Source organism: Rhipicephalus sanguineus, chromosome 1, assembly GCF_013339695.2.
Source record: "Rhipicephalus sanguineus isolate Rsan-2018 chromosome 1, BIME_Rsan_1.4, whole genome shotgun sequence".
Taxonomy (NCBI): Eukaryota; Metazoa; Arthropoda; class Arachnida; order Ixodida; family Ixodidae; genus Rhipicephalus; species Rhipicephalus sanguineus.
In genome coordinates, this window is record NC_051176.1 from 300570667 (window position 1) to 300586991 (window position 16325).

The 16325-nt window shown below is 49.2% G+C and overlaps 1 protein-coding gene across 1 annotated transcript in view; it reads right to left on the minus strand.

Annotated features, from left to right (window-relative positions):
- Window positions 1-670: 670 nt before the first annotated feature.
- Window positions 671-16325, minus strand: part of LOC119379367 (rho-related BTB domain-containing protein 1) — a 169994-nt gene continuing 154339 nt past the window's right edge. Inside the window, exon 13 of the mRNA XM_037648676.2 lies at window positions 671-853. Within this exon, the coding sequence (XP_037504604.2) occupies window positions 671-853 (183 nt within the window). The remainder of the gene's footprint in view (window positions 854-16325) is intronic.

The window sequence follows — 16325 nt, forward strand, 5'->3', positions numbered from 1 at the left end:
TTATGCCCTGCTTCAACGTTGCTGTGCCCGCTATTCATTGCAGTGTTCGCTGGGGCTTTCGGGTACCCGGGCTTTTGGATAAGCCCAATCTTGTGCAGTGCTGTCTCATGAAGTCAAAGAACAAAACGAGAAAGATGCACTGTGATTGGTGGCGGCGAGTAACTTCTACGCACAGTGGAAAGTTTATTCAAACTATCACCTCAGTGCGCCTGAGCGTCGCATCTTTTCCAAACTGGTTGCTGAAAACGTCCGATAGCCTCTCACAATAAGCAGAAGACAACTGTGAAAGCAGGTCATTACCCATTGTTTGGGTTACTACAGGAGCAGTGTGGCAAAACGGAGGAGTTGGAGGGTCACTAGGCCGTCAATGGGTTACACGCTACGGTACAGGGAGGACAAAGCTGAAGCATCGCATTTGCTACGGCTTAGCTGGCGGAAAACCCACGAAGAGCTTTAGACAAGGCGTTCACCGTGCTTCGAGGTATTGCCAGGCAAGCTTCAAGCAGCACTACTTTTCGCACGCGGAATGACTAAAGCTTTCATGTCCTGGTGAGATTTATACGCCTAGAGTGTAGTTCCCTCCTTTCGGTGGTGTGTTAAGAGCTGCCATCTATGAACACAAACAGTTCAAATCTGCTTTGCTTTGGAGCTGGTGAGCCCTCTTAACAGGTCAAAACCACTTGAAGTAAAAAAAAAAAACTTGCCATGCTGGAGGCCAGCGGTTGCGGTTTAAGTAGGCCTGGTTTTGAGGATGAAGGTTACGCAACAGCTTCAGGTTGTTCTGCAATACCTTCTTGTAAGTGGTGGCAATTCGGTACAAGCACCAGTCAGCCAGCTGATCTGCATTGTGAATCTGCAAGAAATAGACGGTTGCTTAGCTCTGTTTGTAATGCAGCTAACTCACCTCATTATTGCATATCCATAGTATACATTCAAACCTAATTATAATGAATTAGGATATAACGAATTAAATGAAGAATATTCTTGTCATAGCTACAGTATTAAAAATAAACGTTTGTAACGAATTTTCGGATATAACGAAGGTGTTTTCGTGGCAAATGCGATTTCATTATAACGAGGTTTGAGTGTATATACCTGGCTGGCTTGCAATGGGCACTTTCGTAGTGAAATAACATCAAATGAGTAGATTTCACTCAGCAAGCACTAAAATAATCTGCAGTGCTGCCCAATACATACTCGTGTTTTTTTTTTCTTTGCTGCAAAATATGGTGGTGTTTAAAAATTTTAAGTTTACACGGTGCCATGTTTTTTCTAGTGCCCCAGAAGCAACTTTGCATGCTATAAGGGTGTTTGAAGTAAAATACCTAACAACATACATAAACAAAATTTCCCATGCCAACAGCAGAGAATTAAAAATGACTCCAACACTGTCGTGCCCCAGCTGGCAGTAAAAGGAAGCACAAACAGGGGCATAAATCGCCCCACCCTAGAGACACACGCCGTAGTAGCTTAGCAGGTCAGGTGCCACTCTGCTAAGCTCAAGGATGCGAGTTCGATTCCCGGGTGGCGGCATTTCGATGGGAGCGAAATGCAAGAACACCCATGTGCATAGATTTAAAAGGGTACTGACATGAGAATTTTCAGCTGTCATTTTTTTTACATCAAATGAAAGGCCAAGCCCTCAAGAGCCTAGAAAATGTACTGGTAAGCATGAGTGCACCAAGAAAAAGTAATTACAGTATGTTTTAAAAGCTAGTTTTGGTTCCTACTCTACCCTGATGTCACAACACAGTATGAGCTTCTCGTCATGTGCTCGCGCATGTTTCCACGGCCGCCGCACTCCGTGGCTCCGTTGGTGACGCACAAGATGCCATTTTGAATGCTTTTGGTGACGCACAAGTGGCCATTTTGAATGTCTCGGTGCCTGACGTCATCGATGTCGTCACAACTAGCCATCTAGCCATACTTGTGCGGGAGGTCACCAGAATTGACACTGTAGCCTGACGTCACGATAGTGTCACTGTCAGTATGTGCGCCATGCAAAAACAGACTTTAATGATAGAGCTGTGCGAATAGCAAAGTTTTGGGTGTGACGCGAATTCGAATATATTAAGGTATGTGTAAAAAAGCTAATTTCACTTTTTGATATTTTAAAAATCTATAGACATTCAGAATTGTGCTGCAGCAAAAATGACGTCTGTATCTGGTTCTGTTCGAGAGTTATGTTGTTTCTTACAATTGCCGGTGGACCTCCCTGAAACTGACATTTTTGTGAAAACAAAACCTACATTTAAATTATTAAAACAAACCTATGTTTGTGCTCAAATACGCAGGATACCTTTATATTTGTTTGTGATGAAGTATGTTAGAGGTTAATAAGATTGAGCAATGGTAAGCGTGACCATTTTTTATTCAAATTGTGGAAATGGCCACGTGGGGGCACACCAAGTGATTTCATGTTTATGCTGCACTGATGTGTTGTACTACCAATTTGAAAGCTATAGTTTTGCCAATTCAGAGTCCTAGATTGTTGGCTTACAGAATATAACAAAATATGGCTATGTTCCAAGTGAAACAAAGGCCGAAACGCAAAGTGTCAAAAGTTGGTGTGCCTAGAACCGAGTGAAAGCTCTGGGCACAAGACAGTGCAAGCACAGGGGAGGTTCTTCCAAAGACATCATGAACAAAGTGAAGCCTGTGTATGCAGGCCATTGTTCAGATGATATGTTTTGACAAAATGTGTCCGCAGAAAAACCCAGAACACGAATGAATGTTTCAATGGGATGCTCTGGAAACGTGTCCCTAAAGGTGTCTATGTAGGCCTGCACACTGTTTAGTTTGGACTGTAAGATTGTATATGTAAGTTCAACATTGGAAATAATGGCACGCTGTATATCTTGAGGCAGGCTGATGTCAATCCTGGCTACTAGACCAGAGTAGCTTGCCTCAGCAGGGACCGAACTCTCTTCAAGAACGCCAGCCGCCAGTCAACGGCTGACGAAAAACAAGCCTGAAAAAAAAAAAAAAAAAAAACTAGGAGCTGCTAAACGATCTCACGGGGAACTCGTGGCAGCTAAGGAAGGTCCCAGCTATAAGCCTGGTGGCTTTTAATGTCCCGCAACATTCCAATCATGTATATAGCACGTTTGGAAAACTTATTTCTTGTTTTTCTCATAACTTCATTTTCAGTTGTTTTTTGTTGCACAAAAAGTCATAACTTTTTAATGAACCAATACTTTTCTATCAAACTTCACATGCTTCTTTCTGGAACATTAGTCTGTGCAATAAACAAGGATAATTGAAAAGCACGAATAACTTTTGATGTTATATGATTTCAACTGAAGTGCAACCACCTGAAATTACACAATTTTTGGTTTTTCGGCTATACCATACTTAATATTGACGTCAGTGCAAAAGATTCTAGTTTATTTCACAGCCTGCATGTGCAGCTACATTGCTGCCAAGCCATTTTTGTATCACAGGATCAGTACTTATGACTGTTCACGTAATAGGGATATTTTGTGCAATTTCGGTAATTAAATTGTGATTAGTTTTTTTTTTTGCCTAACATACTTGAAGTGTCTTTTTAAACACCCCTTCTTAAGGCGGATACAAAGCAATCAGTTTAGGATCAAAATCTAAAAAGATTTCCAAAATGGTGGCAACATACCTTAAATTTGAGTGTGAATCGAATCGAACATTTTTTGGATAATTTGAAGCGAAATTACAGAAAAAAAGTTGCAGAGGATCCCTAAGCATATTCTTATGAGATAGCAACATGAAAGCGTTTCTTTCAGTTAGGTTGGTGAAGCGCTGGAGGGGTGGTGCTCCCTAGTTGTCTTATCGAGAATGAGGCAATGCAGAGGCCGAATTGTATTTACTTACATGATTTAGTGCAACCAATGTGGTGTCGACAGCACTTTACACATGAAAGGAAAAGACGCTATTTCCTCAACCTCTCCTCCTTCTCCAAATTCTGTGGAAGCCCAAGTGACATGACGGACAAGGGCACGCTCCCTTCGAGTCCGGAGTTCCTAATCTGCCCCACGTAGACTTTGAGGGGGGTCCGCTCTACGTACGGCTGGTGCAGAAGCCTAGCTCCGGTCCCAGCCGCAAATATATTCGTACCGTGTCAACGTCCCCTTCCCGTAGCGCGCGTCATCGCAGCTACGACGGGTTCGGGCGAATAAGGCAACAGGCTAGCACAACAAACAACACTTTATTGCTACGTTAGCAATAACGCGTAAATGTCGCGTAGAGGGATAGTCCGCTCTCGTAGAAAAACAAAGGGTATGGCTTACACCTTCGGTCGATGATCGGCTCGCGGGTCTCGGGGCGGTGAGATGTTCCTTCGTAGGTCAGCAGGGCACGAGAGAGCGTCTCTCTGCCTGGTCGGCAGTTTTGTTCACCTCCCGTGTCCCTCCCCACCGCGAGGGTTGATTCCCTCGCAGGGCGAGTTCCCTTTCCCGCGAGCCGGGATGCGAGGATTAGCGCGAGGAGTAGCGGGAAAGAAGGGGTTGTCCGGAAAGGGCGACTGTGCTCCTCTCCTAGTGGTTCCTTCGCTCCCGCTGTCAGTTCCCGATCGCGCCTGCCTTAAGGAAAGGAAATGGGCGCGCGTGCTCTCCCACATCCTCCTCCCCTTAAGAAAGCCCTCGGACGACAGAGACTGCACCATGAGGTAATATTTTGTTATTCCTCATCGAGAAAGGCTAGGATGGATCGGTCCAGGTCCGTGCCCTCCTGCGGTCGGCCCTCTGCCATGGGTGTCGCCGGTGCCCCCACTGGCGTCGCCGGTGCCTCCGAAGTAGCCACCACCGGCCTCGTTGCAGTCTTCGCTGCCGTGTCCACTTGCGTCATGGCTTCCCCAGTCGTCGCCTCCGCCGTCACTGCTGCGGTAGGTCTGGCCTGCTCCTCCCGCCCCGTGGTCCGGACCGCGCCTCCTTGGGCCCCGCCTCTCTGGTCGTTGGTGGTGATTGAGAGGAGCGAGTCAGCGAAGCGTTTCATTCCATAAGGCCTCTCCAGCATGGTTCGGGCTCCTCCGGTCTGGCGGGGCTCGGAGTTTTCGGCGTGCTGCGCCGTGGCCTTGAGGGAGCATAGGCCATCGGGGTGTCCACACAACCCTGGCACGTCCTGGTGGCTGCGGCCCCCAGGCAGCTGGCTCTCCCAGTTCGGTTGGCGTTGGTCTTCGGGCCTCTTGTGTGGAGGCCGGGCGGTGAGGCGATGGGGTAGCGTGGAAGTGGCGGCGTGATGTACCGATCGATCTCCAGTCAGGCGTCCATGGCGATGCTTGCCGGTGGTGGTGGGGCTGCGACAACGACGACGTAAAGTGGGTGTGGGCTCGCCGTGAGGAGGCGGTCTCCTCTCCAAGCCGTCCCGGCGGCACCTATTTCCCTTTTGCTCATCCAACATGCAGAGTTGTCTCCGCCTGTTTCGCAAGAAGTACCGCGGCTCAGGGCTCTTCACTCGGTTTCGAGCGTTCCCAGCCGCCGGCCGCGGCTCGGAGGGGGACTGATAGTCGTCCCCATGCTCCTCCCGTGACACGTAACGTTTCAAGTCGCATACGTGCACTGGTCCGCCGCTCGGTTTGCCTTTCATGTTCGCGAGCCGATAAACAAGCGAGGAAACCTTCTCTCGCACTCGGTACGGCCCGGACCATTTCGGTGCCAGCGAGGCTGCAAACTGTTTGCTAGCGTCGCTAAGAACATGATGGCGTCGCAGCACCAGATCGCCCACTTCGTAGTGTACGTTCCGATGCGAGCGGTCGTACTGCGCCTTCTGTTGTGCCCTAGCAGTGCCGAGATTACTGCGTGCTTTACGTAAAACTTCCGCTAGCTTCTCGCGCAACTGCGCTGCGTATTCAGCTCGTGCTGATGACGCCACTGGCACTCCACTGCGATCCGCGAGTACAGTCTCCATCGGATTCGGCAGTTCTCTCCCCAGGTTTAGAAAAGAAGGCGCATACCCAGTCGAGCGGTTCACAGTCGATCGCAACGCAAACCCGATCTCTGGAAGGTAGGTATCCCAGTCCTTGTGCCTTTCAGAGAACGCGACAAGCATGTGCTTGATGTTGCGATTAACTCGTTCCGTGGGGTTCGACTGAGCATGGTAGGTGGTTGTTTTCTTGTGCTTAATGCCAAGCGCGGCGCACGTGTCAACAAACACCTTCGCAGTAAAATAAGACGCGTTGTCTGTTATCAACTGCTCAGGGAAACCAAACCTGGTGAAAACCTCCATCAACTTATCCAAGATCACACGAGCCGTCAGCTTTCTAAGGGGGAAAAGTTCTACCCACTTAGTGAAGTGATCCGTGATCACCAGCAAGAATTTGTTTCTGCTAGGAGTTGTGGGGTACGGTCCCATTACGTCACATGCCGCGATTTGCCAGGGAGTCTGGCTGTTGATCGGCTGCATGAGGCCGGGCGGTCGTCCGCCTCGGGGCTTGACGCTTTGGCACACGTGGCATGAACGGGCGTAACGAATCACATCCCGCTTCATGCCTGGCCAGGTAGCGAGGCGACACAACTTAGCATAAGTCTTAGGGCCGCTCGCATGCCCAGCAATGCACGAGTCATGAAAGTAGCGAAGCAGTGCTCCTCTCAACTTGCGCGGTATAACGACCTTGAATGACTCACTTGTGTCATCGTCGGATGGGATGTACCTCAGCAGGACGCCATCAGAATCCAGCAGATAAGAATCCATCGCGCTCACAGCATTACCAGCTGTTGCCGAGCGCTCCGCACCGACAGCAATACCAGCTGCCCCCGTGTGCGCGGTGGCCTCGCCACCCGGCTCCCGGAGCCCGTCGAACACCTTTCGACAAAACGGATCTTTCTGCTGAGCTTCTAACAGCTCCCTTCTGCTGAAAACAATCCCCGCGCTAACGACAGCCTCTACGTGGTTCACGCTTGTGCCTTGAACTGACGTTTGTTCTACTGTTTCTGTTAGCGCTACTTCGAGTGTCTCGCTCACAGTCCGTTCCGGGTCAGTCTCGTGACGGACTGGAGCACGCGATAGTGCGTCGGCCGCGGCATTGTTCTTGCCCTTGCGGTAGCGTACGGTGAAGTCGTAACGCTGCAGAAGCAATGCCCAACGAGCCAGGCGGCCGCTTGGTTCGTTCAAGCGCCTCAACCACGTGAGCGCCATGTGGTCCGTCTCAATAACAAACGCCACTCCGTCGATGTAATAGTCAAACTTACGGAGAGCGAAAACTATCGCGAGACACTCTTTCTCTGTTACCGAGTAGTTCCTCTCCGCCGGCGTTAACGAACGGCTCGCGAACGCAATCGGTCGGAGGGCACCTCCATGCTCCTGAAGCAAAATTGCTCCTAAGCCCAGGTCGCTTGCGTCTGTTTGAATCACAAACTCCCTGTTCAAATCGGGTAGCTGCAGTTCAGCCGTGTTAGCCAGCAACTTAGTGAGGCGACGCAGTGCGGCCTCCTGCTCTTGACCCCAAGCCCAACGCTCGCCTTTCCTCAAGAGCTTTGTCAAAGGCGCCTGCACTGCCGCGCAGTCTGGAATGAATTGGCGATAGAAGTTCGCCATCCCCAGAAAGCGCCTCAGCTCGCCGATGTCTTTCGGCGACGGATAGCTGACTATCGCTTCAAGCTTACCCTTATCCGGCAAAATGCGACCCTCGTCAAGCGTGAATCCCAACAATGTTATTCGGGTCGCCGCTATCTGAGCTTTGTTCGGGTTCAGAGTGATGCCCGCAGACCTCAGCCTTTCTAGAACGTCTCTTAAGTGGCGCAAGTGCTCATCGAACGTTTTCGAGTAAACCACTATGTCGTCTAGATAGGCGAGGGCGTGCTGCCACTTTGCATCTCCCAGAACTTGGTCCATTAGCCTCTGATAAGTAGCGGGAGCCCCCACCAAGCCAAAAGACATTCTCCTGAATTGAAAAAGTCCCCTGTGGCATGTGAAAGCTGACTTCTCTCTGTCCCGCTCGTCCATTTCGACCTGAAAATATCCGCGACTAGCATCGAGCGTCGTAAAGTACTTCGCCCCGCCTAGGTTGGATACTAACGATGAAATGGATGGAAGAGGGTATGCGTCCTTCTTCGTAACCTCATTCAGCCTGCGGTAGTCTACACAAAGGCGATATGTATCATCCTTCTTTGGAACTAGAACCACCGGGAAACCCCATGGGCTGTTTGACCTTTCGACCACGCCTGTGTCGATGAGTTCGTCCAAGGCGGCGTCAAGTGCTTTCCGCTTAGCCAAGCTAATCGGTCGGGGATTGCATTTCCAAGGTCGTGCGTCACCCGTGTCGATTGTGTGCTTGACCAGCGTAGTGCGGCCCGGGCGGTCAGTGAAAATCGCGTCGTACTCGTACAACAGCGACGACAGCTGCATCTTTTCCCTTTCTGGCATGCTGTGTGCATCTGCCAAAAGCGGGTGCACTGACCTTCCCTGTACCGCGGCACACTGTTCTGGCGGGGTTACTCGCTTACTCTGCGCGCTTTCCTCCTCTCTCACTCGCGCTGCTCCCTGCGATTGGCATGCCGTTGTCAATGCGGGTGCTTTCGAGAAAAGCTTTAGCGCGTCTCCGTCGCGCTCTCGGTAACCTCCTCTTGCAATGTCAATGACAATCCCTGACTTGGCGAGAAAGTCTCGACCCAGGATTAGAGGCATTGACAACCCGGGAAGATGGACAAAGCGTTGTCGCCTCACGCGTCTTTCCCAGCGGATCACAAGCCTAGCCGCACCGCTCGATTGCGCTGTGCCCGAAGCAAGGCGGAAGGTGGTGTTGCTTTGTCTCAAGCGGATATTGTTCTCGCAGAGATGGTGCAACACCTCGTCCCCAAATAATGAAGCGCTTGCCCCAGTATCCAAAAGTGCTACAAACTTCTTTCGAGCTATCGTTAACTCGATTAACGGTGCGGGCGAGTCTACGGCATCACCTGCGCGACAGACTGTAGGTGCTAGTGATCCGAGCGCATCGGTAGGACTACTGATCGCCGCGCGGTGCCCGACGTGGTTCACCGGCGGCGTCGACCGTTTCCCGAACCGCGTGTTCGCTCCTGATCCGGCGTGCGGCCGCATTCGCGGGCGATGTGCCCCGGTGCGCCGCACCGGTAGCAAGGACCGCGGAAACCACGCCGGCCCGGGCGCTCGTCGCCACGATCCGGCGGGCCTCGCTCCGCGTTGCGCCGCTCGTCTGGGCTCGTCTCGACCACGTGCTCCTGCCGCGGAACGTCACGTGCAGGCGCAGCACGGGCCGTACGAAGCGCGTAAGCGTAGGGGTCCAAAGCGCGGTCTGACAGTTCCCAACCGCGCGGTACGTGCTCATCAGCGAACGATGCTGACGCGTTACCCCTAAACGCCTCTGAACTGGCCGCGCCACCGTTCCACGCGCAGCGAGGCTCGAGTGACTGCGCTGCGGGTGGAGGCGGGCGGTACGCTCGCGCCGCGAGGATGTCCCCTTGTATGCGCTTCGCTTCGGCGGCGAGCTCTTCTAGGTCTGCGAACTTGCATCCCCTAAAGTGAGCCGCAAAAGTCGGGTGCGCTTGCCGCGTAACGCGCTCGACTTTCTCCGCGTTGGTGGCGAGAGGGTTGGCGAGGCGATAAAGTTCGTCCATCGCCCGTACGTACTCCAGCAAGGATTCGTCCGGATGCTGGGTGCGTAGCTCCAACTCCCTCCTCAAGCGCCACTCATAATTCGCCGAAAGGAATTCGTCGCGGAACTCTTCTAGCGTGCGGGCGCGATGTCCGGTCAGTCGGAACCATCGAGCCGCTTGCTCTGTCAGCGACACCGGGACCACACGCGCGAGAAGTTCGGCGTCGGGAAGCCCCATTGCTTGCTGATAGTAGAGCAATCGGTCGAGATACTCATTTGCGCTCCTGCAGTCGTGGTAGCCACTGTAGGTAGGCATGTCTACCTTGACACGTGGTCCCGCACTTTGCGAAGGAGGCTGCGCTGTGTTTTGCAACGCGCTGGCTAAGCTCTGCATAACTGACAGCGCATTCTGCAAGAGTACCTCGCTCGAGGGCACACTATTGCCCGAAGACGCGACCACATCTGCGGCTTGTGCCGAAGCAACATGTGGTGGCATCTCGCTGTTCGCGTCGCGAGGTGACGGGGTGCCCGGCGTGGCGCTCTCCGTCGTAGGCCTAATCTCTCCTACCGCGGTCGCTGCAACACCTTGGTTGTCCCGCGTGAAACAACCAAAATTTACGCTGTCGGAAAGTCCAAACAATGCCCCCGCGTTAGCCATAGGATCGACATTCTGCGACGCGACATCAGACAACATGAACAAATCCTGGAATTCAGACATGCCCGTTGTCCTATGTTGACGGAGCGTCGGTAGTCGCTCGCGTCCACAAAACTAGCCGCGTTGCCAAATTCGTTAACGTTGGGCGCCAGATGAGGGGGGTGTCCGCTCTACGTACGGCTGGTGCAGAAGCCTAGCTCCGGTCCCAGCCGCAAATATATTCGTACCGTGTCAACGTCCCCTTCCCGTAGCGCGCGTCATCGCAGCTACGACGGGTTCGGGCGAATAAGGCAACAGGCTAGCACAACAAACAACACTTTATTGCTACGTTAGCAATAACGCGTAAATGTCGCGTAGAGGGATAGTCCGCTCTCGTAGAAAAACAAAGGGTATGGCTTACACCTTCGGTCGATGATCGGCTCGCGGGTCTCGGGGCGGTGAGATGTTCCTTGGTCAGCAGGGCACGAGAGAGCGTCTCCCTGCCTGGTCGGCAGTTTTGTTCACCTCCCGTGTCCCTCCCCACCGCGAGGGTTGATTCCCTCGCAGGGCGAGTTCCCTTTCCCGCGAGCCGGGATGCGAGGATTAGCGCGAGGAGTAGCGGGAAAGAAGGGGTTGTCCGGAAAGGGCGACTGTGCTCCTCTCCTAGTGGTTCCTTCGCTCCCGCTGTCAGTTCCCGATCGCGCCTGCCTTAAGGAAAGGAAATGGGCGCGCGTGCTCTCCCACATCTTGAATGTATAAGAACATCTGAAATCTCAGACGCTGAAACGTTTCGACGCCTGATTTTTCGGTCTTTCTGCCCAAATTTCAGGTCCACAATGGCATTGATTAAAGTCCCCACCTCTGTCGCATCTATCATCTTGTAGGTTCGAACCGGCGCTTTCGAGAGTCGATCCATTTGCAGCCGTAGCACTCTGAAAGACAGCTTTGCCGCAATGCCAGAGTGTGATGGGGTGAAGAATATCGAAAATCTGAAGGGGCCACCGTCACGACGTAGCACTAATGTTCCGTACAGGGAATTTTCCCTTTTTCGGGGAATTTTCAGCCATCATTTTGGATGAAAGGGAAAAAGGGAATCTGAGATATTGCAGGGAATTTCAGGAATGGTGGATTTCCCTATTATGACAAAAACAGCGGTCACAGTGCATTTTCGGCTTCTGCAGTTGCTTAATACGTAATGGTGCGCTAGTTGGTGAGCCATATATGAGGCAGCACACAAAAGACACAATCACATGCACATAAAAATGACGCAAACACACAAGCGGTGTATTTGCGTCATTTTATGTGCGCGTGCTCGTGTCAATTGTGCACTGCTTCATCCATTTCTGCATTTGGTTCTGGCGCATGCAGCATGCAAAGCCATAGTCCTTAAAATTTGTTTCCAATAATTATGTGGAGATTTCTTGTTCACTTCGGGTGTTAGACTCAAAGTCCACATATGTACAGCAGTGGCGTAGGCAGAAATTTGTTTCGGGAAGTGGGAGGCACGCCCTCGATCCGGCATGGGGCTCGGGCCGGTAAGTGTGGTCGAGTGCCATTTTGTGCTGTGTATCCCATAACAGAAAAAAATTTCGAGGGGGGGCACGGGCCCTGGCTACGCCACTGATGGACAGTGTACTTACAGCACATCAGTTTACGAAGGCCATGCTTTTGTGTTGTACAGGAGCGCAGGCGCTACAGTCCATCTCACAAGCTGGTTTCAGCAGGTTGGAAGCTACAATGTGTGAACAAACCACATGCTTGCGCAGCAAAACGTAGTTCTGTTTATAATTTCACTACAATTGGAGAAGGCTAAGAAAACTGTGTTTGGCACATGCTTCGTCACAGCAATACGTGATACGCTAATCACGATTTGCATGTGCGTCATAAGCATTTAATTATTTTATCAATAACTGCCAATAATTGCGATGACAAACTAACATGGCAGCGCCCGCTTCAATCCGAACTCGCGCTTGTTAATTGCCCACTGTCATGACAACAATAAATAAACGGTGGAATTGGCTATAGCTTTGTGTCATCTCACACTGAGGACAAGGTATCAGGTATGTTTTGTCCTTATTATTGTGATTAGCTGTTTGTTCAGCCGAGCCTGCCAAGCCTTGTCCCTGAGAATTTGAGAATGAATCTTGAAAACAGTTCAAAATAGATGCAAATACATTGCTGTCGAAGCGTCAGGACACAAATATAGCACAAACACCAGCGTTGGTTTAGAACTTACGGCCACACAGCTCACGACGGCAACTTCATAATTTCAAGGCGCAAGGGACCAGCATCGACGTGTGCTGCCATGTTACTGTCTTTTTTTTCTTCCGGTGCTACCATTGCTGCCCAACGCTAAGAGCGTAGGTTGCTACCGTGTGCTCGCTCTAATCACCCAACGCGTTACGGCTACGGTACGCTACAGGGACGCCGAGCAGACGACGTAACGTGGATGAATACATCATGAGGGTGTTCGCTCTTCCTATTGCCTATGTGTTCGTGCGTGTGTGTTCATTCATGCACATTACCACCATAGTGCAGGGGAATATTCTGAGATTTTTTTTGAAGTATGCAGGGAAAAATGCCCAAAATAGGGAATTTTCGTGTCTCAAAATGGGAATTCTTCGGCATAGCACAGAACATCACTGCAGCGCAGTGCGGCGATGTCTTAACGAATAAGCACTGGAAATGCATGGAGGCGTGATGGTGGCAGGCGGCAAACACGCCAGTACGACTTTAAACATCGCAAAAGGGACATTTTACACTTCCTTGGTATGCAGTGTTAATGCTCTCAACACACTGGAGTCAGACAACAAGTATAAAATAGTTTACTTTGATTTTAAAGTTTCCGTCACTTAGCATCTGCAAGCCAGCCCCACCGCAATGGACATTATCCCGACGAGTCAACACAGTTTCACTGAGCTTGCGAATTCTGCATCCTGCATGCAGCCTAAATCGCCGAAATCACTGTCAGGGTCATTGGACGACAATTCACTTATCGTTGTTTACGTGCACCACGAGCAAATGACAAATCTGCCACTAGTACGTCACGAGTAACTGTCTCCCGGCCATGACGTCACATTGCGATGACACATCACTGAGAAGCCGTGCCCTCAGAAACCGAAAGTGTTTCTTTAAGGTAGCGGTATTAAAAATATATCCAATGCATTCTCAGGCACCACAATACTCTTTTTATGGTTCTCGACACCAGTGTTTTTATCTAGAGCAACTATCTGAATATATTTAAAATTCGTGTCAGTACACCTTTAATCCATGGCTTAATCAGTGACAACCCTTCTGATAAACCCTTTCAGCTAACTTCTCAGTAGTGCATGTGGCCTCGCCTAGCGAGTCGTCACCGCTGGCGTCACCATTAATGCTGTCTCTTTGCGCGAGACTGCTAACTGCGCTGCACAGATGTGTTGCCTTCACGAATGTAAGCAGCTTGCTATCGCCACGCCCGTGTGCAGTCAGGAACGGAGTGGGCATCATGAACACTTTCATGAAATATGCGTGCGTATGGTACAAGTGCCCTGGAAGCGACGGCACCAGCTTAGTTGGTGATGTGCTGCACACTACTAGGAACGATCGCCTTCACGTGTGTGCATCGCTTATGTTAGCACACGCATCGGGGACGAGTCATTTGCTCCTCCACCACAGTCTTTGTGTTCCGCATCATTGTTTCCAAACGCTCCATGCGAGAGAGCGGTAACCTATTTCGTGCTTTGCTGGTATCAGTGGTGCTCTAGTTAGGCTGGGTTTGTGGCAGGTATGAATGTATTCAAGAGAACCTGGGCGCACACCAAAATGCCTGATAAGTGTACTGGGATGCATTAAAGCTATTTCAGACGTGGCTGTGGTGATTAGACCACTTGAGTGGAATAAAAACGCATGAATTCGTTTTTTTGGACTGCCCGATTTTTCAGATGATTTCGAGGTCACTAGGGACCCTAGGGAGTTTGAAAAATGGGACGCTGGTTGTATTTATCTTCTGGAAGTTTCAAAACTTCGAATAGTCAAATTCCGGTGCAAATCAGTAATAATAATATCTGGGGTTTAACGTCCCAAAACCGGTGCAAATCAGATCGAATAGCAAACACTATTAGAAAAATATTCTAAAGTTCAACTATTCTCACACCTCTACTTTATTGTCAATATAAATTATCTTATCAGCATTTACTGAGCTTCACACTTGTGCAGAGCCGTCTCTGTATACGAAAGATTTGTATAGCTGAGTAAACCCACCTTTGAAAATTGGTGTCAGTACCTTTAAGTGCATGTTAAAGAAACCCAGCTGATAAAAATTATTCCATAGTTCCCCCACTACAGCGTGCCTGATAACTGTACTGCGGTTTTGACACGTACAACCTCAGAAATTATTATTATTATTATTATTATTATTATTATTATTATTATTATTATTATTATTACAGACAGGTCTATCCTTCCATAATGGTATGAAGTAAAGCATAGACTGAAATATAACATGAAACCACCTTTTTTTGCTCTCATAGGCTACTGTTCAACCAACTATAAACTAAGGATTGGTGCTGAAATTTTTGGCTGCAGTTATTCAATGTGAATGATATTGAAATGTAGCACATTTAGGAGAAATGCAAAAGGCGTCCGACTATGGCCTCTCCTCCACAGAACTATGCACTGTCAATTCAACGCATTGCCAAACTATAAATACTTCCTTCCCTTTATTGAAAATTGAAGATTATTTTATAAACCTAATCACTAACTAATTTGAGAGTTCCATTAAAGCAGCTCATTTGCTTTCTTTCCCTTACCTTCACTGTTGTTCAGCTTTGCTGGTTGCTTCTAAAACTGAGCTCTCAGTCACCTAAACCTTTTCAGGCAAAATCCTATTACCTACTAAATATCACAAAGAAGTGGCCGTCGTTTTATCAGTTTTATAATTTTGTTGTGAATACTATGGTGTTTTAAATGACACCACCTTTTCTAAAAAAAAAGGTTATTTTTTAGGCTAGGGTCAGAAGAAAGGCAATAGAGGTCTGGCACTCCAGAATTTAATTATGGCAGCGTGGAATGTGGCGGCTACTGCAATGATGGCTGCAGTTTTCAATGCCATGAAATTTTCAAACATTTCTTGACTGCAAGTACACAGTCAGACTTCGAAAACTCTGGTGAGTGATATTCAGAGCTTCAAGTTGGTGCTTCACTGATGATTACAAGAATGATTTAGAGCTTTTTGCAACCTCTCTCATGTAGACACGGCTTGGCAAATACACTTCACCAGCACTTCTGCAATTTCCTCACTGTGACAGCAATAACACACCACAAGAAGGACAATAGCAGCATGTTTGACCTCTGTTACAAGAAATATTAACCTTTATATAGACTGTTTCTGTAGTCATCCCTATCAGCAACTCAAGAACATAAAAACGAAGATTACAGTAAAAAACAGAAAATAACAAATGAACAGTTGGTGTTATGATCATGAAGCTGCTCAAAATTAATCAGTAATAAAGAAGTATAAAATTTTGATGGTTTTCTGACAAAAGAAAAATTGGCTGCATCTGCGTGCTTCGCTGCAAATGTCGTCAAAATCGAAAGACGATAGCCTTCTGCCGGCTGCCGACCGTACTACATGAGTCCTCCTCCTCTATGTTGAATCGCAGCATCTGGCTCATAGCGCCACATTTGCAGCGCAGCCCGAAAAACTAGCATTTTCAGCGCAGCCTAAGAAACACTAGGGTCTTTAGAATTAAGTATCTATGTATTTTCTAGTAAAGGAACACACCACCTAATACTTACGTATTGATGTTGCACCTCAGATATGCGTAACATTTGCTTTTTGATCAACAATGTTCACAAGTATAAACGGCGTTACCAGTTCAAGATGGCTGGGTGTTCAGCAAGTGGTTAAACTTTGGCCGGGTGGCTGAATCGGGTGACAGACAAACAGAAAGACAGACAGACAGACAGACCAAAATTTCCACGTTTAAGTTCCCCAAGAAAGACTATCGTCTTTAAAAAAGATTTGGTATGGAAAGAGTTAATGATTATTTAAGAGTGAGGGCCTTGACTGACAGCCATGGTGTGCTGATGCAGCATACCAGAATGCTTTTAAGATCACATACTATTCAATGCCAGCAATTTAATGAATGTTCCCCATCTGCCACCATGGCCACAAGTGGCACTGGCTAACAA